Source organism: Phyllobates terribilis, unplaced genomic scaffold (assembly GCF_046119375.1).
Source record: "Phyllobates terribilis strain yellow unplaced genomic scaffold, ASM4611937v1 Scaffold_3__8_contigs__length_932513732, whole genome shotgun sequence".
In the NCBI taxonomy this organism is placed as follows: Eukaryota; Metazoa; Chordata; class Amphibia; order Anura; family Dendrobatidae; genus Phyllobates; species Phyllobates terribilis.
Genome location: NW_027362763.1, coordinates 205,613,820 through 205,640,731, shown reverse-complemented (window position 1 = coordinate 205,640,731; position 26,912 = coordinate 205,613,820). Strand labels below are relative to the sequence as shown.

The window sequence follows — 26,912 nt, the reverse complement described above, 5'->3', positions numbered from 1 at the left end:
TTTATTCCTTGGTCACTTCATTGGGGGACACCGGAACCATGGGACATCCTAAAGCTGTCCCTGGGGTGGGAAAACTAATATCAGTACTGCAGAAGGAAGAATAGCAGTCTGCTGCATACACTACCCTTCTGCTAAGACTAGCAAACCTAGACTCAAAGGTAAGAGCTCCACAATGATGTGGACAGAAAGACTAGTAGCATCTCTATGGAATAGAAGTACGAATGCCTGGAGATGTAAGACCCAGGCGACTTCTACCCCACAGGGGCAGAGAGCCGTGCCCTGGCTGGGCTGCTCTAGTTTAGCCTGATCTTCTGCATTGTCAGATCGAAACCGGAGAACAATGATAGCCCTAGATGCGGCCCAACCTCTGCAACAGCTTATTGGGATGACCCACAGGGCAACCGAAAGTCCAAACGAAAGCGGTGAGAGACAGGTAAATCTGCACAGCTCTGACTATGTCATATTCTGTAAGAACCTCATTAAGGTGAAAGGCAGAGAATCACACTAAGGTGAAAGCAGGAAACTGAACATCAGACCACTCTGTCCTTGAGAAATAGAGAGGCAGGTGAGAGCCTCCTTTAGAGCCTCGCCTGATGGAAGAGATCGCTAGAGAGAAAAAAAATCACCCTGTTTGAAAGCCAAAATGGAGAGATAACTCTGATCGGCATGAGAGGAGAGGACTGAAATGCATCTAAGACCAGAATGACGTCGGAAAACAAACCAACAAAGACCAACAAAAGTTGGAAAACCAGGGTACAAAACTAAGCAACAAAAACCAAAAGAAGACCCTTAAAGAAATACCTTTAATAATTTCTTTTATAAAAAAGATACTCAATAGTACCTATGGAACAGAGTTTACACACAAAAGCAAATATATATTTTGATATACTTCAATTATCCTACAAAGGGAGGGATGTATAACAACGATCCAAAATTGCCCTAGGTCACCCTAGTAGTAGATAATAACCCACCTAAAAGCCGAGTATTTAGTTCACCCTAAGGGTTCGAATGATGTCCCCACTCATCAGTGGGTATAGCTAAACTCTCCCTATATCCCCATGCACACACAAGTGAAAAATATCAAAATAGAAAAATATAAATAAATTGCAAAGCGTCAGATCAAGTAACAAGATGCCAGTCACATACAGTATCAAAAATGGACTAAATGGAAAATAGCCCGTTACACATGGCAATCAACTATACAAAATAGACTTAATCAACTATCGCCCGCAAGATGCCAATCACATACAGTATCAGAAATGGACTCAATTGAAAATAGCCCGTTACACGTGGCAATCACATATACAAAAATGGGCTCAATAAACTATCGTCCGTTTTTTGAGATATCAGCTAGTACTTATTAAAAATATAGCTTATGGGACCTCAAGTTGCATGATGCCAATCACATACAATATCAAAAATAGACTCAATTATAAATAGCCCGTTCACGGGGTATAAGCTAATGCTTATTAACAATACTCATTCTGGGATCATGAAAGAGATGATCAATTATAATCAAATACTAGAAAAATTCAAAACTTAAAGTACTAATTAAGATGTCAGAGGATAAATTTAGATAAATAGACATAATGCAAGAATAAACTTAATATAGGATAATTCTTCTGAGATGTCCATCAATACTCATCAGTATTATAAACCATAGGGCCACAATAAAATGACCCAAAAAAAGATCACTAATAGAAGGTTATCAATGAATGTCTCAAATTGTAATAATCCCTCAGAAAAAAAAAATCAAAAAAGGAGACGAAATATCATTCATAATGTCCCAGGCGTCAGCAAATAATGTAACAGTTATCCTCAGAAAAAATGACAAAATGTCCATTATTAATATCCCAGCATCTGTAGTTATGCAGCATATCCTATCAAGGTGGTTGTAAAAATTAAATAAATGGACTTATTCTTAAGTGCATTTCTTCTGAGATGACAGATGATATATTTCAAGCAATACATGTATCCAATTTTCATAGTCCCTCAGAAAAAATATATCAAGAAAAGGAATGAAGCGACCATTCATACTGTCCTAGCATCAGCAATTATGCAACAGTTATCCTCGAAAAAAATGACAAAATGTCTGTAGCGCTGGCGTCCCTGCCCTCTGCTAGGCAGGGACGCTGCTCCCCTCACCGCTCTGCTCCGGGCCCGGCATCCTCTCCCCGCTCTGCTGTCAGCGCGCGCTCCTTCCCGGCGTCCTCCTCCCGCTCTGCTCTCAGCGCGCGCTCCTTCCCGGCCCCTGTGCTTAGGGCGCGCGCGCGCGCGCTCCCCTCCTCTTAAAGGGGCCGCGCGCGCCGTCCTAAGGAGTCCCCGGCCAATGGCCGGAGGACTTCATCATATATAAGGCACCTCCTCCAAAATGGAGGTGCCCGAGCAATGTTGTTTGCACCTGTGTCTCACCTGTGCTTCAGCCCTCAGGTCCCGCTGCCAGTTACCTGCCAGTTTCCTGCCAGTTACCTGCCAGTTTCCTGCCAGTTACCTGCCTGATTCCTGCCTGAATACTTGTTACCTGTCTGCCAGTCTGAGGTCCGACGGTCTGCCTTACTACTCCTGTCAGTCTGTCTAAAGGACCAGCCTGCCCGCTCACCTGGGAGCGCACATCAGCTACCTGCCTGCTTTCCTGAGGTCCGACGGTCTGCCTTACAACTCCGGTCAGTCTGTCTATGGACCAGCTTGCCCGCTCACCTGGGAGCGCTTCTCCGTTACCTGCCTGCTTGCCAGCCCGGAGGCTCTGTTGTCACGTGCTGTGACCACCAGCTATTCCAGACTCTTGCCCGCTCACCTGGGAGCGCTTCTCCGTTACCTGCCTGCTTGCCTGCCCGGAGGCTCCATTGTCACGTGCTGTGACCACCAGCTATTCCAGACTCTTGCCCGCTCACCTGGGAGCGCTTCTCCGTTACCTGCCTGCTTGCCTGCCCGGAGGCTCCGTTGTCACGTGCTGTGACCATCAGCTACTTCAGACTCTTGTCCGCTCACCTGGGAGCGCTTCTCCGTTACCTGCCTGCTTGCCAGCCCGGAGGTTCCGCCGTCACGTGCCGTGACCACCTGCTATTCCAGAGACTCTCGCTTGCTCACCTGGGAGCACACATCTACCATCTGCCTGCTAGCCTACCCGGAGGCTCTGCCATCACAGGTCGTACCTACCCTTTACCCAGAGACTGCCCTGATCACTTGCCGTATCTCCCTGTCCGTTCATCCAGAGACTGCCACCCGCTCCCTTACAAGGGCCGCCCCCTTGTATAGTAGCTCAGAGGTTCCGCCTCCCAGACCCGTTACAGTTTGCTCGGGCCCTGGAACCCGGTGGCACCCAAGCTCCCTCGCTCTCGGACCTCTGTCTTGAACTGTCCCGTCAGAGGTCCCAACAGGAGTCCATCCTGGGTCACCTGCGGAATGTTAATACTCGCCTGAACACTCTGTCTGATCCACCAACAACCTCCGCCAGTGCCATATCTTGCAATCCGGCAGCTCCGCTGCCCACTAATACCATGGTATCTTACCCCGGACCCCGGCTTCCTGCACCTCCTCGCTTCGGTGGCGACTCCGTCCAGGCTCGGGGCTTCTTAAATCAGTGCACCCTGCATTTCGAACTTTTGTCCTACCAGTTTAACTCCGACCGGGCCAAAATTGCCTTCATCATGTCCCATCTCACCGGGGAGGCCCTGGCCTGGCTAAATCCTCTATGGGAGAGAGGAGACCCCCTGGTGTCCAACTTGCCTGCTTTTCTCACGGCTTTCCGGAAAGTCTTCGACGAACCCGGACGGAAGACCTCATCTGCATCATCGTTGCTACGCCTCCGTCAGGGGAGTCTCACCGTGGGCCAATATGCCATACGGCTCCGTACCCTTGCCTCGGAGCTGGCCTGGGATAACGACGCTCTGGTTTCCGTCTTCTGGGAGGGTCTGTCCGGCCGTATTAAAGATGAACTTGCCGGTCGGGACATTCCTACCACTCTCGATGACTTAATAACTCTTGCCACCCGGATTGACCTACGGTTCCAGGAGCGTGCCAGAGAGGTCACCCGTGAGAGGAGGTTACCACGTCTAGCTCCTACTTTTCAGAAACCCGTCACTCCTTCTGTCTCTAACCAGGTACACCCTCCTGAGCCTATGCAGGTCGACCAGACCAAGATGGTCAAGACCCATCAGGACTTACGCCGTGCCGAGGGGACCTGCTTCTACTGTGGCAGTAAGGAGCACCGGATCCGTGCCTGCCCGGAGAGGTCGGGAAACGCCTGTGTCTAGGTTCGCTCAGAGAGGTCCACCTAGACAAGAATAAATCCTCTCCATCCCTGCTGTTGTCAGTTTCAATCGTCTACGGGGAGAACCGTTATTTCGAACTAGCCCAACTGGACTCTGGAGCAGCCGGGAATCTTATTTCACAGTCCCTGGTAGAGAAATACCGCATCCCCACCAAACCTCTGGCTGTACCCTTGTCTGTGGCTGCCGTGGATGGGGGTCTCTTACCACGCCCCATCCAACTCATCACCGAATCCATTACTCTGCAGGTGGGAATGCTGCATTCTGAGAGTATCTCCTTTCATGTTCTGCCTGGACTCTCTCACGCCCTCTTGCTAGGTCTGCCTTGGCTCCAGAAACATGCACCCGTGCTTGACTGGCAAACCGGAGAAGTCCTTCGCTGGGGACAAGACTGTCATAAGACCTGCCTGGTTCCCGTCCATCCCGTCCGTCCCTCTCCTACCCCAGCTAATCTACCTGGACTTCCAATTCCTTATTGGTCTTATGCTGATGTCTTTAATAAAAAGGAGGCAGAGACATTACCCCCTCATAGACCATACGACTGTCCCATCGACCTGTTACCCGGTACTACTCCTCCCCGTGGGCGTATTTATCCTTTATCCGCTGCTGAGACCCGGTCGATGTCCGAATATATTGAGGAGAATCTGGCCAGGGGGTTCATCCGGAAATCTACCTCCCCGGCGGGAGCAGGCTTCTTTTTCGTCAAAAAGAAGGACGGCTCTCTCCGTCCCTGTATAGACTATAGAGGCCTAAACCAGATCACGGTGAAGAATAAGTATCCCCTTCCGCTCATTCCAGAATTATTTGATCGTCTGAGGGGGGCTAGAATCTTCACCAAACTAGACCTCCGTGGGGCGTACAACCTGGTTCGTATCCGTCAAGGGGATGAATGGAAGACGGCATTCAACACCCGGGACGGCCACTATGAATACCTGGTAATGCCCTTTGGTCTCTGTAACGCTCCTGCCGTCTTTCAAGAGTTGGTCAATGACATCTTCCGGGACCTTCTCTACTCCTGCGTAGTGGTGTACCTGGACGACATCTTGGTCTTCTCTCCGGATCTCCAGACTCACCGGAGGGACGTTCGTCAGGTCCTGCTCAGGCTCAGGCAGAATCACCTCTTCGCTAAATACGAGAAGTGCCTCTTTGAGCAGACCTCGCTTCCGTTTTTGGGCTACATTATTTCTCAGACCGGCCTACGAATGGATCCAGAGAAACTGTCTGCCATCGAGAAATGGCCTCGACCGGAGGGGCTGAAGGCCATTCAGCGGTTCCTGGGCTTCGCCAACTACTACCGCCTCTTCATACCACACTTCTCTTCCCGGACTGCCCCAATTTCCGCGCTCACCCGTAAGGGTACTAATCCCAAAGAGTGGCCGCCCGAAGCAGAAGAAGCCTTTCTTTCCTTAAAACAGGCCTTCTCTTCCGCCCCGGTGCTGCATCGCCCGGACGGCAACAAGCAGTTCTTCCTGGAAGTGGACGCCTTCTCCTCTGGAGCTGGAGCGGTACTTACTCAAAAATCTTCTTCCGGGAGGATGGTAACTTGCGGCTTCTTCTCTAAACTCTTCTCCTCCTCAGAGCGCAATTATTCCATAGGAGATCGAGAGTTATTGGCCATCAAACTGGCATTGGAGGAGTGGCGTTACCTGCTTGAGGGGGCTCTTCACCCGGTAATAATTTACACTGACCACAAGAACTTGGCTTACCTCCAGCATGCCCAGAGACTTAACCCGCGCCAAGCCCGGTGGTCCTTGTTTTTTGCTCGTTTTGATTTTGTCCTTCATTTTCGCCCGGCTGACAAAAACGTCAAGGCGGACGCCTTGTCTCGATCCTTTCTGGTATCTGATCTCGAGGAAGATCCGAAACACATCATCGATCCCGCCAGAGTAATGCAGGTGGCTCCCGTGAGTCTAAATCGTCTCCCTCCCGGAAAGACGTTCGTATCAGTACCTGATCGGGAGAAGATCCTTCACTGGGGTCACTCGTCTAAACTGGCTGGCCACGCTGGTCAGAAGAAGACCCTCCAGCTTATTTCCCGGCACTACTGGTGGCCTACCCTGCACAAGGATGTAATAGACTTTGTTTCTGCCTGTGTGTCCTGCGCCCGCCACAAGGTTCCGAGACATCTGCCAGCCGGTCGCCTCCTTCCGCTCCCAGTACCTGCTGCCCCCTGGCAGCATATTGCAATGGACTTCATAACTGACCTCCCACTCTCTGCCGGTTGTACGGTCATTTGGGTGGTCGCTGACCGCTTCTCCAAGATGGCTCAATTCGTTCCCCTGCCAGGCCTCCCGTCTGCACCCGAGCTAGCTAGAGACTTTATTCGTCACATCTTCCGTCTTCATGGCCTGCCCCTCCACATCGTGTCGGATCGTGGGGTACAGTTCACCTCACGCTTCTGGAGAGCCACTTGTAAACTACTAGACGTCACCCTGGACTTCTCTTCCGCTTACCACCCACAGTCCAATGGTCAAGTGGAGCGGATCAATCAGAACCTGACCAGTTACCTCCGGCACTTCGTTAATGCCCACCATTCTGACTGGGTGGATCTCCTACCATGGGCCGAGTTCTCTTACAATAATCACGAGAGCGAATCCTCCTCCAAATCCCCGTTTTTTGTAGTCTTTGGTCAGCATCCTCGGATTCCTTTTCCTGTCTCCACCTCGGTGGACAACCCGGCTGCGGAATCTCTCGTTAGCAAATTTTCCTCCATTTGGGAGAGTACCCGATCCGCACTCCTTCAGTCTTCCGAGCGTATGAAAAGACACGCTGACAAAAAACGTCTGGACCCTCCTCAATTCCGTCCTGGGGATAAAGTCTGGCTCTCGTCCAAATATGTCCGGCTCAAGATCCCTTCCTATAAGTTAGGGCCTCGGTTCATTGGCCCACTGGAGGTCATCAGTCAGATCAACCCGGTGGCCTATAAATTGAAACTCCCGGCCAACTTACGGATCCCTAACTCCTTCCATGTATCTCTCCTCAAACCTGTGGTACTTAACTCTTTTTCCAAGTCTACAGGTACGCCTCCTGCTCCGGTTTCTGCTGAGGACGAGTTTGAGGTAGAGAACATTTTTGCCACCAAAAGGGTAAGAGGAAAGACCTTTTTTCTGGTAGATTGGAAGGGGTTTGGTCCTGAGGAGAGAACGTGGGAGCCCCGGGAGAACATCCATGCCCCTCTCATCCTAGCTAAATTTCTGTCTGGCCTAAAAAAGGGGGGGCCTAAAGGGGGGGGTACTGTAGCGCTGGCGTCCCTGCCCTCTGCTAGGCAGGGACGCTGCTCCCCTCACCGCTCTGCTCCGTGCCCGGCGTCCTCTCCCCGCTCTGCTGTCAGCGTGCGCTCCTTCCCGGCGTCCTCCTCCTGCTCTGCTCTCAGCGCGCGCTCCTTCCCGGCCCCTGTGCTTAGGGCGCGCGCGCGCGCGCTCCCCTCCTCTTAAAGGGGCCGCGCGCGCCATCCTAAGGAGTCCCCGGCCAATGGCCGGAGGACTTCATCATATATAAGGCACCTCCTCCAAAATGGAGGTGCCCGAGCAATGTTGTTTGCACCTGTGTCTCACCTGTGCTTCAGCCCTCAGGTCCCGCTGCCAGTTACCTGCCAGTTTCCTGCCAGTTACCTGCCAGTTTCCTGCCAGTTACCTGCCTGATTCCTGCCTGAATACTTGTTACCTGTCTGCCAGTCTGAGGTCCGACGGTCTGCCTTACTACTCCTGTCAGTCTGTCTAAAGGACCAGCCTGCCCGCTCACCTGGGAGCGCACATCAGCTACCTGCCTGCTTTCCTGAGGTCCGACGGTCTGCCTTACAACTCCGGTCAGTCTGTCTATGGACCAGCTTGCCCGCTCACCTGGGAGCGCTTCTCCGTTACCTGCCTGCTTGCCAGCCCGGAGGCTCCGTTGTCACGTGCTGTGACCACCAGCTATTCCAGACTCTTGCCCGCTCACCTGGGAGCGCTTCTCCGTTACCTGCCTGCTTGCCTGCCCGGAGGCTCCGTTGTCACGTGCTGTGACCATCAGCTACTTCAGACTCTTGTCCGCTCACCTGGGAGCGCTTCTCCGTTACCTGCCTGCTTGCCAGCCCGGAGGTTCCGCCGTCACGTGCCGTGACCACCTGCTATTCCAGAGACTCTCGCTTGCTCACCTGGGAGCACACATCTACCATCTGCCTGCTAGCCTACCCGGAGGCTCTGCCATCACAGGTCGTACCTACCCTTTACCCAGAGACTGCCCTGATCACTTGCCGTATCTCCCTGTCCGTTCATCCAGAGACTGCCACCCGCTCCCTTACAAGGGCCGCCCCCTTGTATAGTAGCTCAGAGGTTCCGCCTCCCAGACCCGTTACAATGTCCATTATTAACATCCCAGCATCCGCAGTTATGCAGCATATCCTATCAAGGTGGTTGCAAAAATAAACAAATGGACTTATCTTAAGCGCATTTCTTCTGAGATGACAGATGATGTATTCCAGGCAATGTTCCTAGGGGGACCATGGAGATCATCCAGCCAAAAAAAATGGATTCACGATAAGGGGTTGTCAGCAGGTACGCCCATTCAGGTTTATCCAAAGAAAGTCCATCAATGAATGTCCCAAGGTGATATGCCAAACATGAGGTCCCATTGACCTAGTCCCAGTCCCTACGCGTTTCACCCCCTCCTCAGTATGGGGCTCATCAGGGGACAGACAGTATCAGAGGAGAAAGCCCATAGTAGGTGCACAGAAAATGTGTGCTTCCATAATTCAAAAATCACCGTATGTAGACTAATGAACATGGTCTCTCTATATATATACTTCCCTTAATTGGAGCCCATATTCAATCAGGCAAAACACCTGCAGTTGATAGCACGGTTACCTTACCTCCTGAAGCGCAAGCAGCGTTCCACGATACCCTCCATACGCAGTTCAGTGTCATTTCCGGGAGTTACGCTAAACGCAACTTCCGGTTACGCAGACACCGAAGGAAAACAAAGGGGACTACGCAAAGTCCGTTCCTTATTATTCCGGATGTTACATATAACTCAAAATCCGGCTGCGTAGGTAACGCAATTCACAGAGAGGGGTACTCAAACTACGTACCAATTACTTGTACTCCAGCACTTAATAACATACGATTTTAAAGGGCACATGATATAGAAAGGAGACAATAACAAACCCTCGCTCAAGTGAAAGTTCTCATACTTATGGATTCAAAAAAAATAATGCATACTAAATAGCTCATAATCATATTAACATCAGTAACCAACCAAACTAAAAAAATAATAAACAAAGAGGGGAGGGGATAAATAATAAACAAAAAAAAGGGAGAAAAGAGAGACAACACTGATATACTCACAAAAAATGGCAAAAAAGTACAATGACCAAAAGAAGGCTTATAGTCCATAAACTTGTTGACGACAACAGTGTCCCAGATTCACAATGTATATTATAAATACATTGGAAAATAAATAACAAGCTAAAATTTATTAAAGAAGGCTGATATTGATTTTGTCAGTAAGGGTTATAGAAAAAACCTGAAATGGCTAGATGAAACTAGAAAAACTCAATTGTTCGTTAATACCTCCAGGGGCTAGGGACTCGAGCCAAAAAATCCACCTCGACTCACGCTGTAAAATTTTACGGTCCCAATCACCTTGACGAATTGGCATATCTACGACTTCTATTGAACGTTACGTGAAAGAATTTAAATCACCTCCGTGATGCAAATTGATGTGTTTAGCTAGGGGTGTATCCCTGTTGTTACGGATGTCCCCCAGATGCTCTCCAATGCGGACCTTAAATTGTCTCCTAGTCTTCCCTACGTAGTCTTTAGGACAAGTGCAGGTACAAATATAAACTACACCCATACTTCTGCAATTAGCAAAGAATTTATTTCTATATATACGTTTGGTGACAGAGCTCATAAAGGTATCAGAGATAGATATATGTCGGCAAAAAGAGCATTTGCCACATCTAAAAGTCCCAGTAGACCTTCTGTCCAACCATGTACCCTCCTTCCTCGGAGGTACAAAGTGACTATGTACTAATTGATCTTTTACGGATCTACCTCTCCTAAAGGTTACGGATGGAAAATCCGCAATACACTTAGCAATATCCGGATCTACCTTTAGGATGCCCCAATGTTTCCTCAAGATTGTCATAATTTTTGGATGTTGATCATCAAATGTCCCAATCAGTCTGGTTAATGAAGTCTGTTCAGATCGATCACGAGCTATAAGTAATGTAGACCTATCCTGTTGTAGGGCATGTGTAAATGCTTTATTTACTACCCTGCTCGGATAATCACGATCGATAAATCGACTTTTCAAATCCCTAGTCTTCGACAAAAAATCAGAAGTAGATGAGCAGATTCTCCTTAATCTTAAAAACTGACCCTTCGGAATCCCCTGTTTTAATGGTTTAGGGTGATAGCTTCCCCAATTCAGGAGACTATTAGCCGCGGTCGGTTTTCTAAAGATCGATGATCTCAGAGAACCTGCATCATCAATTGATAACAAGACATCCAGAAAAGCCAGTTTTTTACCACCAATTTCATATGTAAATTTTAGGCCCAGTTCATTGACATTTAGATGTTGTATGAAGCCAATGAAAGACGCCTCATCACCCATCCAGAGGACGAGGATGTCATCAATATAACGACCCCAAAATTTAATATATGGGCCACCGATGACATCCCCGTCCCCGAAAACAATAGTGTCCTCCCACCAGCCCAGGAGCAAATTAGCATAAGTGGGGGCACAAGGGCTCCCCATTGCTGTGCCCCTGAGCTGGTGGTAGAATTTACCATGAAAAAGAAAAAAATTGTGAGTCAGCACATATTCCAATAATTCAAGGATAAAACCATTATGCGGGATAAGATGATTGCCCCTTGTTTTAAGAAAAAAATCAACTGCTGATAGGCCTGCCGTATGATGTATACTGGAGTACAACGCCTCCACATCAATTGAGGCCAAAATGGTCCCTGGATCAACTATGATGCCATCCAATTTCGTTAACAGATCTGTTGTGTCCCTGAGGTAGGAAGGAAGGGCCGTGACAAAAGGTCTAAGCATCTGGTCAAGATATATACTCGAATTCTGACTCAGTGCATCTACACCAGAAACAATGGGTCTTCCTTTTAATGGAGGAAACCCCTTATGGACTTTAGGGAGGGCATAGAAAGTCGCAGTCATAGGGAATTTAGGAAGAAGGAAATTAAATTCACTTGATGAAATAAGGCAGTCTCGTCTGGCTTGTTGTAGAATCGCAGATAGAGCTTTGGTATAGACAGGGGTAGGGTCACCTTGCAGTATCTTGTAAGTCATGGTGTCTGAAAGGATATCAACACACATGGCAATATACTGATCACAGTCCAGGAGCACTATATTCCCTCCCTTGTCTGATGGTTTAATGACAAGGGAGGTATCGTTACTCAAATCCTGTAGTGCTCTTCGCTCCTCAAAAGTGAGATTGGACTTCACTCTATGTGATCTTGGATTAATTTTCTTTATCTCCTCTGTAACAAGTGAGGAAAAGATATCTATACTGCTAATCTCCCCCATAGGTGGCATTTTCGTGCTCTTAAGTCTCAAATCTGAGAAAGGACCTTCACCTAATCCGCGACTCCCCTCCTCTGCCAATTCTGTCAAAAGGTGAACATCTTTAAGTTCATCCAGGGAGATACCAAGTTCTTGGCATCTATGCCTGTCATTATGGGAAAAAAACTTCTTCCACCTCAGTTTTCTAAGAAATAGTTCAATATCCTTAACCCACAAAAAAGGATCGAAACGGGTCGTAGGAACATATGATAGTCCAGCACCCAATACCCTTCTCTCCATCACTGTAAGGGGACTTGAGGATAGATTTAAAATACTACTATCAGAACCAGCATGTAGGACAGACCGTAGTTCATAATTGACTACCGGTTGTAATTCACCATCCTTTCTCGTAAATGGTATCTTGCATCCCTGTTCTCTAAAAAAGAAGAAGAGGAAGACGAGGTGGAGGGTGAAACCATAGACAAAGGAGTAGGGGGGGGTGGTCCCTGACCAGGAGAGCCTCTGTTTTGCCATCTCTTATAGGTACTCTTTCTACCCCGTCCCCTTGATCTATTATGAAAACTGGAATAGTCCCTAGAGATGCGTTCAGTATCCGATGACTCTAGGTCTGATGAAGAGATATCCGTCAATGTACCTGATTTATTATTAAGAGCTGGATAGGCTCGTTTCTCTCTAAAATCAATAAGATCCCTAGTGAAGTGTATATGCTTCCTATCTTTAAGAATAAGTTGGTATTTCTCTATCGCGACTTTCAATGCTTCTTCTCTAGTGGAAAATTCTGATGCTGATTTAAAATTGAGAGCCCTATCAATATGTTCCTTAAGAGTAACCGCGGATTTCTCAAAAGTAATCTTCTCTTCCTCCAATAGAATCTGCATAAATCTCAAAGACGAGGCTGTAGACTCCTTCTCCCATTTAGATAGGAGTGAGATTGACCTGCTCCTAATAGCTGGTAACAAATTGAACCTCTTGGTACTATCCCTTGTTTCAGGGGCGGAACTACCGACCGTGCAGCCGGTTCATTGAACGGGGGCCCCGAGGGAGAGGGGGCCCCTCCAGCCTCCAGCAGGGCCGCCATCAGGGCATGACTGCCCTGACTCCAGTATGGGGCCCGGCCGGTAGGGGCCCCCTCGGAGCCCCCCCTCTTGTGCGTCTCTCTCCTCATGGGGCCCCCGGCCCCATGCTAAGCGCCGGGTCCGGGACATCAGCGCTGCGCTGCTCTGCTGCGGCAGCGCCTTTATGATTCCCCTGACTTCCGGTCATGTGACCGCGCCGTCACATGACCGGAAGTCAGGAGAACCTGGTGTCAGCGATTTGGACGAGCGCCAGGATTCTGCAGGGATCGCATGGGGGTAAGTATAACAAGTTTTATTTTTTTTTTTTAAATACAATTAACTAGGAGTGGGGGGAAATGGGAGATGCACATGGGGGGGAAGGGGAATGGGAGATGCACATATGGGGGGGGGGGGGATGGGAGATGCACATATGGGGGGGGGGATGGGAGATGCACATATGGGGGGGGGGGATGGGAGATGCACATGGGGGGGAAGGGGAATGGGAGATGCACATATGGGGGGGGGGGGATGGGAGATGCACATATGGGGGGGAAGGGGAATGGGAGATGCACATATGGGGGGGGGGATGGGAGATGCACATGGGGGGGAAGGGGAATGGGAGATGCACATATGGGGGGGTGGATGGGAGATGCACATGGGGGGGAAGGGGAATGGGAGATGCACATATGGGGGGGGGAAATGGGAGATGCACATATGGGGGGGGGAAATGGGAGATGCACATATGGGGGGGGGAAATGGGAGATGCACATATGGGGGGGGGAAATGGGAGATGCACATATGGGGGGGGAAATGGGAGATGCACATATGGGGGGGGGAATGGGAGATGCACATATGGAGGGGGGGGAAATGGGAGATGCACATATGGAGGGGGGGGGGAAATGGGAGATGCACATATGGAGGGGGGGGGAAATGGGAGATGCACATATGGGGGGGGGAATGGGAGATGAACATGGGGGGGAATGGGAGATGCACATGGGGGTAGGGGGATGAGAGAGGTGCACATGGGGGGGAATGGGAGATGCACATGGGGGGAGGGGGATGAGAGGTGCACATGTGGGGGAGGGGGATGAGAGAGGTGCACATGTGGGGGAGGGGGATGAGAGAGGTGCACATGTGGGGGAGGGGGATGAGAGAGGTGCACATGTGGGGGGTGGTGAGAGCTGCACATGTGGGGGGATGAGAGATGCACATGGGGAGGGGGATGAGAGATGTGCACATGGGGGGGATGAGAGCTGCACATGGGGGAATTGGGAGAAAATGAGCTGCACATGGGGGAATTGGGAGTAGGGGGATAATGAGCTGCACATAATGAATGTGGGGTGGGGGAGAGTAAATGATGATGGGGTGGGGAGAGCACGGACATGATATAATGAATTGGGGCAGGGGGTGCATGTAAATAATGAATGCGGGGAGCAGGAAGTATAGAGTAGGGGGCGTTGCGGATGCAGGAGTGTAACTGGTAACAAATTGGTGGAAAGAGTAGAGGTTCTAATTAAATTATATATTAAGTGCCTATTTACAGTTAATGGGGGCACCGTGGTGGATTACAATTTATATTTGGAATGGTGAGTGGCATAATAACTATATATTAATGGTGGGTGCACGTCTGTATTCAGCTGCGTAATGTAGAAGTTGGGGAATGTGCTCTAGATAACTGTGTTATTTTATGCAGAGACGAGTCCTGGCTGGAAGACGTGATGGCGGTCTGTGCTGGATGAAGGAGAAAAGCGAAGATGAAGGACTTCACCTAGAGACGTCACCAGTGAGTCAGTGTATTACATGTACACTTACACTATATACTATGTACCGGGCTCCTGTGTATAATGTCACTGGTGATCACTGTATTACCTGTACACTGACACTATATACAGAGCTCCTGTGTATAATGTCACTGGTGATCACTGTATTACCTGTACACTGACACTATATACAGAGCTCCTGTGTATAATGTCACTGGTGATCACTAGATTACCTGGACACTTAAATTATACATACCATGTATAGAGCTCCCGTGTATAATGACACTTATGGTAATATTAGTAATGTGGTGGTAATATGTGGTCTGGTCATGGTGTGGCAGTTTTTCTTCCTTCTGTGTGGTATTATTCGGTCACTATGTTGTGGTAATATGTGGTCTGGTCATGGTGTGGCGGTATTCCCTGTATGTGGTATTATTGGTCATTTAAAAAAAAATGTATATGACACATTCCCTTAAAGAAAACGAAATAAAAATATATCTAAAAAGAGTATTGGATGTTTTAAGAAAATTTTAATAGGTTAGAGTAGGGCCCGGCCAGAAGAGTCTACCTTATCGTGGTGGCGGCTTTAAAAATCTTTTGGCCAAAACAAAAGCTGATGGCTATGTATGTGCCGCCGTCACATGGCCGAACGTCAGGAGAACCTGGTGGCAGCGACGTGGACGAGCGCCAGGATTCTGCAGGGATCGCATGGGGGTAAGTATAACAAGTTTTATTTTTTTTAAATACAATTAATTAACTAGGAACGGGGGGGATGAGATGCACGGGGGGGATGAGAGATGCACATGGGGGGGGGGTGAGAGATGCACATGGGGGGGTGAGAGATGCACATGGGGGGGGATGAGAGATGCACATGGGGGGGATGAGAGATGCACATGGGGGGCGATGAAAGATGCACATGGGGGCGATGAAAGATGCACATGGGGGGGGATGAGAGATGCACATGGGGGGGGTTATGTTTACATAACTTTGTTGCCTTATGAAGGGCAGGGGGGGGCCCCAAAAATTTCTTGCACAGGGGCCCACTACAGTCTGTGTCCGCCCCTGCCTTGTTTGATATAATTTTCCAGGGATTGTACTTCCCACCAGGATTTTATATTCTCTTTGTATACATCCAACAGGTCTGAAAAAACATTTTTAATATTAGGTTCAGTTGAAGATGAATCCCTACAATCAGCCCCTGAAAAAACTTCTCTTGCCTCATCCAGCCATCTACTAGTGTTCAAAGGCCCCGACAAAAACCCAGCCATAATAACTTAGGAAAACAAACCAACAAAGACCAACAAAAGTTGGAAAACCAGGGTACAAAACTAACTAAGGATGTTATACATCCCCCCCTTTGTAGGATAATTGAAGTATATCAAAATATATATTTGCTTTTGTGTGTAAACTCTGTTCCATAGGTACTATTGAGTATCTTTTTTATAAAAGAAATTATTAAAGGTATTTTTTTAAGGGTCTTCTTTTGGTTTTTGTTGACCAGAATGACGTCCCCAAGTTCCAGTGGGGGGTTAATATGGTAGCCCTGAGTTCGCCCTGCCCTGGGTGAGCAGTCCAGACCTATGGCTTACAAGTCAAGTTCCGCTGGACCATGATAGCCAAGGCAGGAACTTGGCACTTCGGAGTCAACCCTGGTTCAAAACAAGCAAGCAAAAATTAAAAAGGAGGATATCGCCTTAGGTTCTTACCTAAGAACAAGAGGCTTTCTAAATATAATAGTGGAAACGTGACATCTAAGACCTTTGTTCCCTAATCCTAGTCCTTCCTAATGACACTAAACTAAACTGAATAATTGGGTGCCAGCTGCCTAGATGTAGCCTGATGGAGAGGAGTCAGCTTTTTTATTTCTAAGATGTATTCTTAGTGCCAGCCTCCAGATGGCAGTATATTAACGAATGGTTCCTGTGCACCCCAATGAAGCGACTAAGAAAAAAGGTTTGCTGGGACTTTGATATTGATGGCCTATCCTGTTATTGCAGTTTAGTCCCTTTTACTTGAATAAGACTGAGCTGCAGTACCAGGCACAGTCACTCCAATATGTACAGATTTATCCCTGGTCAACAATGTGGGCTGTTATGGCTTGCAGGAGTCACTTGACCTGTTCGCGAGGCTGGATGTCGAACCATGACCAATCTGATATTGATGGCCTACCTTGAGGTTTTGATAGTTTCACATAGGTCAACCTACCTTCTGACATCGGTACTCTCCAAAGCACAGGCCACGTATCACCTGGTTATAGATTAAGTTAGTGCTAACAGGATCATCTGAAGAATTATGCCATGGTGAGAAGACTTCTTTACGGAAGAAGAGACGCCATGGAGCATGCTTCTCTTGGTCTCCCCTTTCCCTGGCTAATTGCTCACATTGAGAAATACCATCCATTAGATGCTCTGATCCACTGCCCAGAGACCACACCTGACGATTATAAATGGAAAGATATTCATGTTACAAAAATACATGTCATAGGACTGTAAAGTATTAAGGTATGTTCACATGTTTTTGCCGTGTATTTTCTGCCATGAAAAATGCAGCATTCTGCTGTACCAGCAAAGTGAATGAGATTTTTGAAATCTCATGCACATGTTGCTTACTTTTTCCACTGCAGCATGTCAATTCATTCATTGTTCTTGCATCATATTTCAGCCATTCTAATGAATGGGAAAAAATGCATAAAAGAAACACGCAAAATGGCTAAAAGAATTGAGGTGCTGCAAATTTGAAATTGCTTCAATATGTATTTTATGCAGCGTTTTTCCTGCCAAAAGACACATTTTTGATGCAGAGCTGTCCGGACAAATATTTAACATGTGTACACTCACTTAGATCATGTCAAACTCTGGCCCGTTGGCCAAATTTGGCCCTCAGGGTGATTATATTTGGCCAGCGACACCATATGGAGGACAATGTAGGGCCATTATTCTGTATGGAGGACTATGTGGGGCCATTATTCTAAATGGAGGACTATGTGGGGCCATTATTCTGTATGGAGGACTATGTGGGGCGCATTATTCTGAATGGAGGACTATGTGGGCCGCATTATTCTGAATGGAGGACTATGTGGGGCTATTATTCTGTATGGAGGACTATGTGGGGCCCATTATTCTGTATGGAGGACTATGTGGGGCCCTTTACAATGCATGGAGGGCTGTGTGGGGGGATCACCATACTTACAGGAGGGTACAGTAGGGTCATCATACCATACGTGTGGAAGGTACTGTGGAGGAATTCACTGGGGGGGGTATCTTACTGTGTTTGGGGGCACTTTCATTTGCATCCTACTTTATGGGGGCAATGAAAGGGCAATCTAGTGGCTTCAGTAGGAGGAAAATTACTCTGTAAGGGCTGCAAAGTTGTGAAATATGCTCCTCTGTGGCCCGCGACTTTGTTCAAGTTTTTAATTTTGGCCCTCTGTGTATTTGAGTTTGACATCCCTGCCTTAGAGGTATTGTTGTGTAAGTATATAATCATTTTTAAGTATTACTTATGTTGATATAACAATTTGACATGAGCGCACATGTTTTCGTGGAGAGATATTATCATTAAAGATATAATACAATAATATATACATTAGTCCTGTAGGGAACATCAGTGTAGTATTATACGTATTATTCATTGTAATCTGCAGTATGTACTCTACAGGATACTAAACAAAACTTCATGTACCTGATCATATATTGAGATATAAACAGAAAAACCAAATAAGTCCTTCATCTCCAGTTTCTGACCAATGTTCCTGCTTATCTCTTTAGCAGAGGTGGCAGAATCTGCTTGGATGACGATAGTCTCACCAGTCATGATCTTGATGGGCACTTCTAGAGTTGCCGAACCTGTCAATGCCTTAAACAAACCAGATGGAAATGTCTAATCATTTATAGCAATACGACAATTACAAAGAAGATTCAAGGTTTTCTGCTGAACAGAAAAGTTAGCATTGGTATTTTCACACATTTGCTCATACTTTGTATATTTTGGATCAATCACATTTAAAATTAAAATGATACAGTACATGTTTATAAACCTGAATGTTGGCTGCATTTCTGTATTTATGAAATGCTTTTGAATAACAATCTAAGGCTTTATGCACATGGCTGAACTACACTGCTGTACATCGTCAAAGTTGTACCGTCATAATCCAGCAACCATAGACTTCTATGGGGTCCCCATATGCTAGCACATGCTTCCATCACAGATGACTTTCATTTAAAGGGCTTACCCCATTTTCTTAGATGGGTACAAATGCAAGAGGTCTGTAAAAACAAGTAACTTTGCAATTTCCTTCTTATTAAAAATCCTCTCTGTTCTCAAGAATGGAGGGATTTTGCATTCTATCGTTTACTGCTTGTTGCCTAGGCTAACAGCCACCACGGCAGTCTATCAGCAATAGTGTAACCCTTGTAAGTTCTTTACTGTACAGTTTGCAAGCACTGCAGAGAAGCTGGCTGGATAGCAGGACCCAACCAGCTTTAGTGCCCCTGCACGCCTACAGTGCTACAGAAGCAAAAGTGCCACTTCTAGCAACACTGGAGTGTGCATAGTTTGGGCAAACAGAGCAACCTTGCAGCTGATCTGAATTTTCAATCATCAGGAGCACACTGACTCCCAGCTTCCACTCCTGAAGAAAGACCTTGAGAAAATCCCTTTACATTATAAATAAAGTTAATTGTGCCATAACGTGGAGCTACTTTTACTTAGAAACATTGCTTCAAGTTTTAAGATTCAAGTTCTTGACATCAGTAAACTCAGTAATATAAGCTTCAGGCATTTTTTACCGGATGCACCGTACCTGTAGCTCTAACCAGCTGGATGGCTGTGACCGTGCACCATTAGCCATTGTTCGAATTAGCTGTTTCATACACACAGAGCTGTGTGCTATCTGCTGTCCACCGATAAAATTCTGCAGGTACTGTAAAAGTGAAAAAGATTTCAACAAAGAGAAAACTTTCAGAGAAATATTCTGATATTTGTTTTAATTTTGCAAACAATTATCACATGCAGTTGAAAAATATTTCTGTATTTCCTTCTCTAAATCTGAATCCAAACTAATAAAAAACAACAAATGTTAATAAATGGTTTCAGAAGCAAATAAAAAAAGTAAATAATTAGTATACTATACTCTGCATTGATCAGCCTTACAGCATATACCAGACATTTGTTGTATTGTGTCCAAAGGGCAAGACATATTATGTGATCTTCTTCAATACACTGTATTGTAAGATGAACTGAGTCTCCTCCATTCATTTCATCTTGGCAGGATGTGACCAGATAAAATTAAGACAGTTCAAACACTGTTTATTATACTAGTGCATGTAAAATTGATAAAACTGGATGAGTTAACTTCATCTTGTCATTTGCTTCTTCTATCTTCAGAACTGCACATGTCCAACTAGGATACAATTTCTGCTCTATTCAATTCTCTGTCTTACCATACTTGCTACTTTGGAAATTCATTAGTGTATATTGTATTCAAAATATGTTACTATGTGGAAAGATATTTTAAATAGCATCTGTTTTTAGGATCAACCGTTCTAAGCCATCTACATGAGCGTGTAGGTAATACAAAGTTGAATAAAATGATACCTTGATATCTACAATCTGCTGTCTTATTCCAGAGAAATCCACATTTTTCTCAACATGTAAATGAGCTGTTAAGATCTCTGGGCCGGACATAGATCTCCCTGAGAATCTGCCTCCAGAGCTTATTGTAAATGAAAGGGTGCATTACCAGTGTGAGACATGTAATGACTGACAGAAAAACATGGATTTATCAGGAATAAAACATCCGAACGCAGAAATCAAGGTATCATTTCATTTCACTTTCTATGACCTACATAAAGACGGCTGAGGAGGGTTGATCCTACTGTCAGAATCCCTTTAAGTCATCTTAATATGTCCAAAGGCATTATACAAAATTCAGATAAAGCCAACAATTTTGACTGTATCAGCCAACGATCTAATATTAATGAGGAAACTCCCAAGTCAGAAGTCAATGAGCAGATGGAACTAAACATAGAACAGGAATACATTAGAAAATATGTTTTTTGTAATCAAAAACAGATGGAACCTGTCACCTTCATACTGTAGCATAGGCAGTATTTTTTTATTTTCCTTCAAGGGGTAATCCATGAATTAGCAGAAACTGCAATTATTTTATTTGTGTATTTACAAAGGCAGGTGATTTACCTTGATAAACCTTTCTGTTGGCGGAAAGCAGCCGAGACATAGTGATAGTAGGATCCAGCCACGGGCATAGCTGTTTCTATTATTGTTCCCAGAGACTTGCTTGCAGATTTGACAGTAAATTTCATCCCTACATATGGTAAAATGGTATTATTACAGTAAACCCCATATTGAACAGCAAACCTCACTGTGCTGGTCCTACTTTGATTGTAAACTTATCTATTTCTTATATCTCACCAAAGAAGAGACCCATACGAGGAACACGTTATCTAAATGTAAAGGAATGGAAGAGCTGTCGGCAACACTTCTGAAACACATTTGTATGACTGTAATATATTGACCTATTTATATGTGATTTCATATATTCTGTGTTGCAACAGTTAGTTAGCCTGTGACAGGGTTAATTATTAGAGGCTAGCCCATGGTATGAGGAGTAAAGATAGGAAGATAGGGACTTGTTTCCTGTTTGTTAAAAAAAGTTGGAGAGCAGCTTCTGAAAGAGTAAGATGCATTACTGTTTAGGAGAAGGCCATCAGTGGAGAGTGTGTTTAGTCCAGATGAATTAAAGATAGCAAGTTTGAGAAAAACTGACTACTACTTATATGGCCGGAGTGTGGAGCTAGAACGAATAGGACGAATGCATCTACCAATCTGCAGTGAGTACAGCTGTAGCATATCAGAGTTTTGGGAGCCAGAATTCCCAAAGGCAGCTAGAAGGAGTGGGCTACAAGGACAACGTGTTAGCTGGTCCTGGAAGATAGGAGTTTCTATTCTGACCTGGAAGGTATGTGGAAGTACACCTCTTACTGTGGTGAATAAGAAAGGTGAAGGACAGAATAGGAAAGCTTGAAAAGTACTCCTACACTTGCAAAATCAAACTGTACCAACAAAATGCCGTGTCTGTTATGCATAAGAAGAAGGCCTTTGTATGATACGGAAAAATTGTATTGAAAGTGTATTGCCTGCTATCGCTTATTATTGTTTTATTTAAGGAATTCCAGTAAAGATGATTTTATCTTTTTAAATCGGATCTGGTCTCTCTTTTTCATCATCCTCTGATAAGGTTCCTGTACCATCTAACTACTTGTGGCCTGAATAGGGGCAAACAGAAAACCCCCACATCATCTACACACACTAAGGGGTACCATAACCAGGTGCTTTGGGACAGCAAAGCAAACCTCGCCACAAATGATCCCTTACATAAGCATAACCACCAGATTTTTGCCATCTAATCTGAAAGCTGCATAATGTAGAGACAGAGGCTAATTCCAGTAATGTTTGTAAAGTAAAGTACTGTGCTGCTTGCTGTAATTTGACAAAATCACAGTTTTATCAGCAGGAGATTATCACTAGAGGACTAGTAAACCTGCTAACATGTAGTCCTGAGCTCTGTGTAACCCCGCCCTACCACTGATTGGATGCTTTCTGCCTATGCACGGTATACACAGACAGTTACCAATCAGTAATGTGAGCGGGGTTATACAGAGCTCAGCATTCAGAGAACTGAGAGATATGCAGCAGATAAAACAGTATTTTTTTTTAAAGCTACAGGAAGCAGCCTTATAAGTGATACATCACTGGAATAAGGGTCTCTGTCCCTACATCATGCTCCTCTCAGGGTAGAAAATACTTGGTGACAGATTCCCTTTAATCCATGTCTTTCACTTAAGTTTTTTCATGCCCACCTTCTAAAGGCCATTAATTTTAGTCGAAATATCCTTAATAGAGCTGACCGAGGGGTATATGAGGACTTTGCAGTACAGGGTAATGACACCATTTAATGTTCCATATAATGCATTGAAAAAAACAAACAAACCAAAAAACCCTAGAAAGACAACATATCTTCACCTCAAAATCTTGTTGGCAATTGCATCAAAGGGGTTGAACTGCCAGGACTTTGAACAGAGGAATATACAGTATGTGCAGGCACACAATCAATATGGGAAGGTTCCTGCAGATATTTAGAATAGGTGTTGGAATCCAGTTTACAAAACTGTAACAGACTCTTGGAAATGAAGACCAGTTTTAGGTGGTGGTATGATAGGAAATTCTTAGGGCCCTGAGGACTGGAACCCCAAGAGTAAACTAAAGCTGCACAGTAGTTGTGCATTGTAGAATAATGTAAGAAATGCAGCATTATATTGTAACTATATGATAGTATTATGTGAGCTTTGCATGGGAGTATTACATTGTATTTGGCTGCCGTATATTTTTTGGGCACCATATGACTTTATGATATGTGCTGTATATTGTAGTTTTACCTTGGTCTGGTGGGATTACAGTATTTGGGTTGAATATGTGAGAACAAAACTAACTAATGCTGTCATGCCTTGTATTATTTATCAATTTAACCATTATGGGAATGTACTAAATTTGATGGAAGAAATTTGGAAAGATTACTTAATTCCTAGTTGAGGTTATGGAGCTAAATATATAGATTGAGCATCTCCTCTTCATTACTATTATTATTCGCCATGGAAAATATAACCCCCAACCAGTAGGTTCAGACCCCAATTTTCCAGAGTTATTCAACTGTTTTTAACAGTGTGACTGATATTTCTCACCTTATTTCTGGCCTCAGGATTCCATTGCCAACAATAAAATGTGCTTTTTCTAACATTGACATGGGTTTATCAATGAGAGAGCTCTCCATCTCTGGGATATCTACTGCATTGTTCAATTGACTTGAAACCTGAAATGATGAAAAACATGTATTACTAGATTTATTTTTCTTAACACTGAGCTGTTGTAAATATAGTTGTACAGAGAAAATATAAATGGAGTGGAACCACTGAAAAGGAATCTGTCAGCAGGATTTCACACCCCAAACTATTTATATGCACATGTAGCTCTTTCAAAGACAAGTCCAGCAATATCTTTACATGGCCAGTCCCTTCCTCCATTACTGAGAAATCAGTTTGAATTTATATGTAAATGAGGCTGAAGAGCTATTTGTAGACCTGCAACCTCTGTCACTCCAGCTCTATTCCCCGCCCAGAGCGGCTTCCTCCTGCTTGACTGACTGCTCTTGTGCCTAAAGTCTGACAGCATAAAACTGTCAGTTAAGCAAGAGGAGGCAGCTCTAGGAGGGAATAGAGCTGAAGTGACAGAGGCTTCTGATCTACCATAGTCCTTCAGCCTCATCTGCATGTCAATTCAAAGATTGATTTCTCAGTAACAGATGAACGGACTGGCCATGTAAAGGTATTGCTGGACTTGTGTTTGAAAGAGCTACATGCAAATATAAATAGTGTGAAGTGTGAAATCTGCAGACAGATTCCCCTTAAATAACCTAAAAAAACAGAAACATCACATTGTTGGGTTCATTAAACTGCTCATAGACATAGATTATTGAAAGTGGATCCAAAACTGTGTAGAATCGGTTTAATAAGCACACCATAGATTTTAGCAGCACGAGGGCCATCTAACACATATTTATCTTGCATCATATGTTGTTATGGCTGACCTGAACAGGGATGTTTATGGTGTAGTCTGGGAAAATACGTGCCACCTCTCATACCCAGGGCTACCTTAATTTTATCTTGCATATTAACATCATCTGCTACATGGAACCATTTTGGAATGGATTACGGAGCTGATAATAGACTGCTTTCTGTGCGCTGTGCTAACTACTTTATACATTATTTATAAAATTAAAATACACAGAAAATCTACAGTATAACCTTTCATATGGTAATGACATTTAGAGAAGTATACTGTAACGTATCCATATGTTTCTTTTGTGCAAATTTACAAAAATGTATTTTTTATTTCAAAGGGTTGTCCCATATATTCAAATTAATATAAGTAACTATATTTCTAAAGGTGCTATTGACATTACATTTTCAACAGATGTCGGTAACAACTCATCTAATCCACACAGGCCAAGAAATCAAAACCATAGATGTCCATAAATTAAGATATGTGCAATAATGAGAAATGACCCAGGGAAAAAGTATTGAAGCTCGCTTACTGAAATGTATTTAATACTTTGTACAAAAGTCTTTGCTGTTGATGACAGCTTCAAGACACCACCTGTATGGAGAACTAGTCGCATGCATTGCTCAGGTGTGATTTTGCCCCATTCTTCCTTGCAAACATTCTTCAACTCCTGAAGGTCGTGGGCTCCTTCTATGAACTCTGAGCTTTAGTTCCTTCCATAAATTTTCTATTGGATTCAGGTCAGATGATCGGCTCGGCCATTCTAGCAGGTTTATTTTCTTTCTCTAAAACCAATTGAGAGTTTCTTTGGCTGTGTTTTTAGGATTATTGTCTTGCTGAAATGTCCACCCTCATCTTCATCATCCTGGTAGATTTTTATCAAGAATGTCTCAGTACATTTGTCCATTCATCCTTCCTTCAATTATATGAAGTTAGCCATTGCTGTATTCTGAAAAACAGCCCCACACCATGGTGTTCCCACCTCTAGACTTCACTGTTGTTATGATGTTTTGGGGTTGTTATGCAGTGCCTTTTGGCCTCCAAACATGGTGTGTATTATGGCATCCAAAAAGTTCAATTTTGGTCTCATCTGACCAGACTTTATTCTCTTAGTATTTCACAGGCTTGTCTAAATGGTGTTGAGCAAACTGTAAACTGTAAACATGCTTTTTGTTCAGCAATGGAGTCTTGCAAGTGAGTGTGCATACAGACCATGGTTAACTTATTGTTTTCTTGAAACAATTGTATCTACTGATTCCAGGTCTTTCTGTAGCTCTCCACAGGTGGTCCTCAGCTCTTGGACAACTCTTTTGATAATTTTTTTCACTCCTCTGTCTGAAATCTTGCGGGAGGCACCTGGTCATGGCCAGTTTATGGTGAAATGATGTCCCAACAGTGCTCACTGGTACCTTCAGTATTTTAGAAAGTCTTCTGTAACCAATGCCATCAGTATGTTTTGCAACAATAAGGTTGCAAAGGTCGTGTGATAGCTCACTGGTTTTACCCATCCTAAGATGTTTCTTGTGTGGCACCTTGGTAATGAGACACCTTTTTATAGGCCATCAGTTGAACCAGCTGACATTATTTTTCACTAAGTGGCAGGATTGCTTTCTAATAACTGTTAGATTTAAGCTGGTGACATGACTTTTCTGTTACTTTTTGCATCTCTCTTTCTTCATGTGTTCAATATTTTTTACCTGTGTCATTTCTCATTATTACACATAACTTACTTTACTTTATGGACATCTATGGTTTGACTTCTTTGCCCCTGTGGATTGTTTAAATTGATACCAACATCTGGTAAACATTTCATGTCAATAGCACCTTTAGAAATATATTTACTTACAAAATTGGTGTTGTGTTCAATACTCATTTCATCCACGGCATCCATCTTCCCATTCATCACATCTCATAGCCAAAAATAAGTATATAGTTTATTTTCACAGAAGTCCCATAGGGTTTTGCCTTACTCTGGATCAACATGTAAGGCGATAGGTATACATGTCTACCTTCAACCTTAAAACTATGAAACTATCTATTTGAAAATGCTTGCATACTATACATTTAGATTTAGGAAAAAAAGGCAGACTAACACAAACTGTAGTTAGCACAATAGTTCATTATACACATTTTACCTGTACAGCCAATTTTGAGGACCTCTTTAATTTCATGGAGGAAATCTCTTTTGAGAATTTTGCCCTTCGGTCAACTCTTGGTGACTAAAAAAAAGAGCAACGCATATTTAGTTTAATTAAAGTGCTATATTACATTTTTGGAATTATGGTTATGATCCAAATTCAGCAAAAAAACAGCATTGCAAGGCAATAATTTATTTAAAATTTATGTTTAACCCAGCATAAAAGTAAACATATGCTTCACTTTCCAAAGGTGTTTTAAAGATCTGATGTTTTGCTGCTTATATACTGGGCTGAAAATAAATGCTACGTTTTATAGAAGTATCCTGGTGACTTGAAATGCTGTTTTTTTGCTGACATAGGTTATTGTATTGGGGTATGTGCACATGACAACTTTTTCAGGTGTATTCCACTTATCAAACCGCCTGAAAAAGTGCTAACTAAACACTCAAACAAATGTATGCATTTCAGTGTAAAATCGACTTGCTGTTAATACACTCAGTCTTTTGAGTGTCTTTTAACCACTTCAGGTTT

At 44.6% G+C, this 26,912-nt stretch overlaps 1 protein-coding gene across 2 annotated transcripts in view; it reads right to left on the bottom strand.

The window, feature by feature from the left end:
* MYO7B (myosin VIIB) overlaps positions 1-26,912 on the bottom strand; it is a 255,392-nt gene that overhangs the window by 90,571 nt on the left and 137,909 nt on the right. For both annotated transcript variants that reach the window (XM_073674582.1, XM_073674581.1), the window contains exons 25-30: positions 26,379-26,462; positions 23,367-23,494; positions 20,806-20,932; positions 19,409-19,528; positions 18,289-18,462; positions 16,813-17,040 (exon numbers count right to left, since the gene is read on the bottom strand). In XM_073674582.1, the coding sequence (XP_073530683.1) occupies positions 16,813-17,040; positions 18,289-18,462; positions 19,409-19,528; positions 20,806-20,932; positions 23,367-23,494; positions 26,379-26,462 (861 nt within the window). The remainder of the gene's footprint in view (positions 1-16,812; positions 17,041-18,288; positions 18,463-19,408; positions 19,529-20,805; positions 20,933-23,366; positions 23,495-26,378; positions 26,463-26,912) is intronic.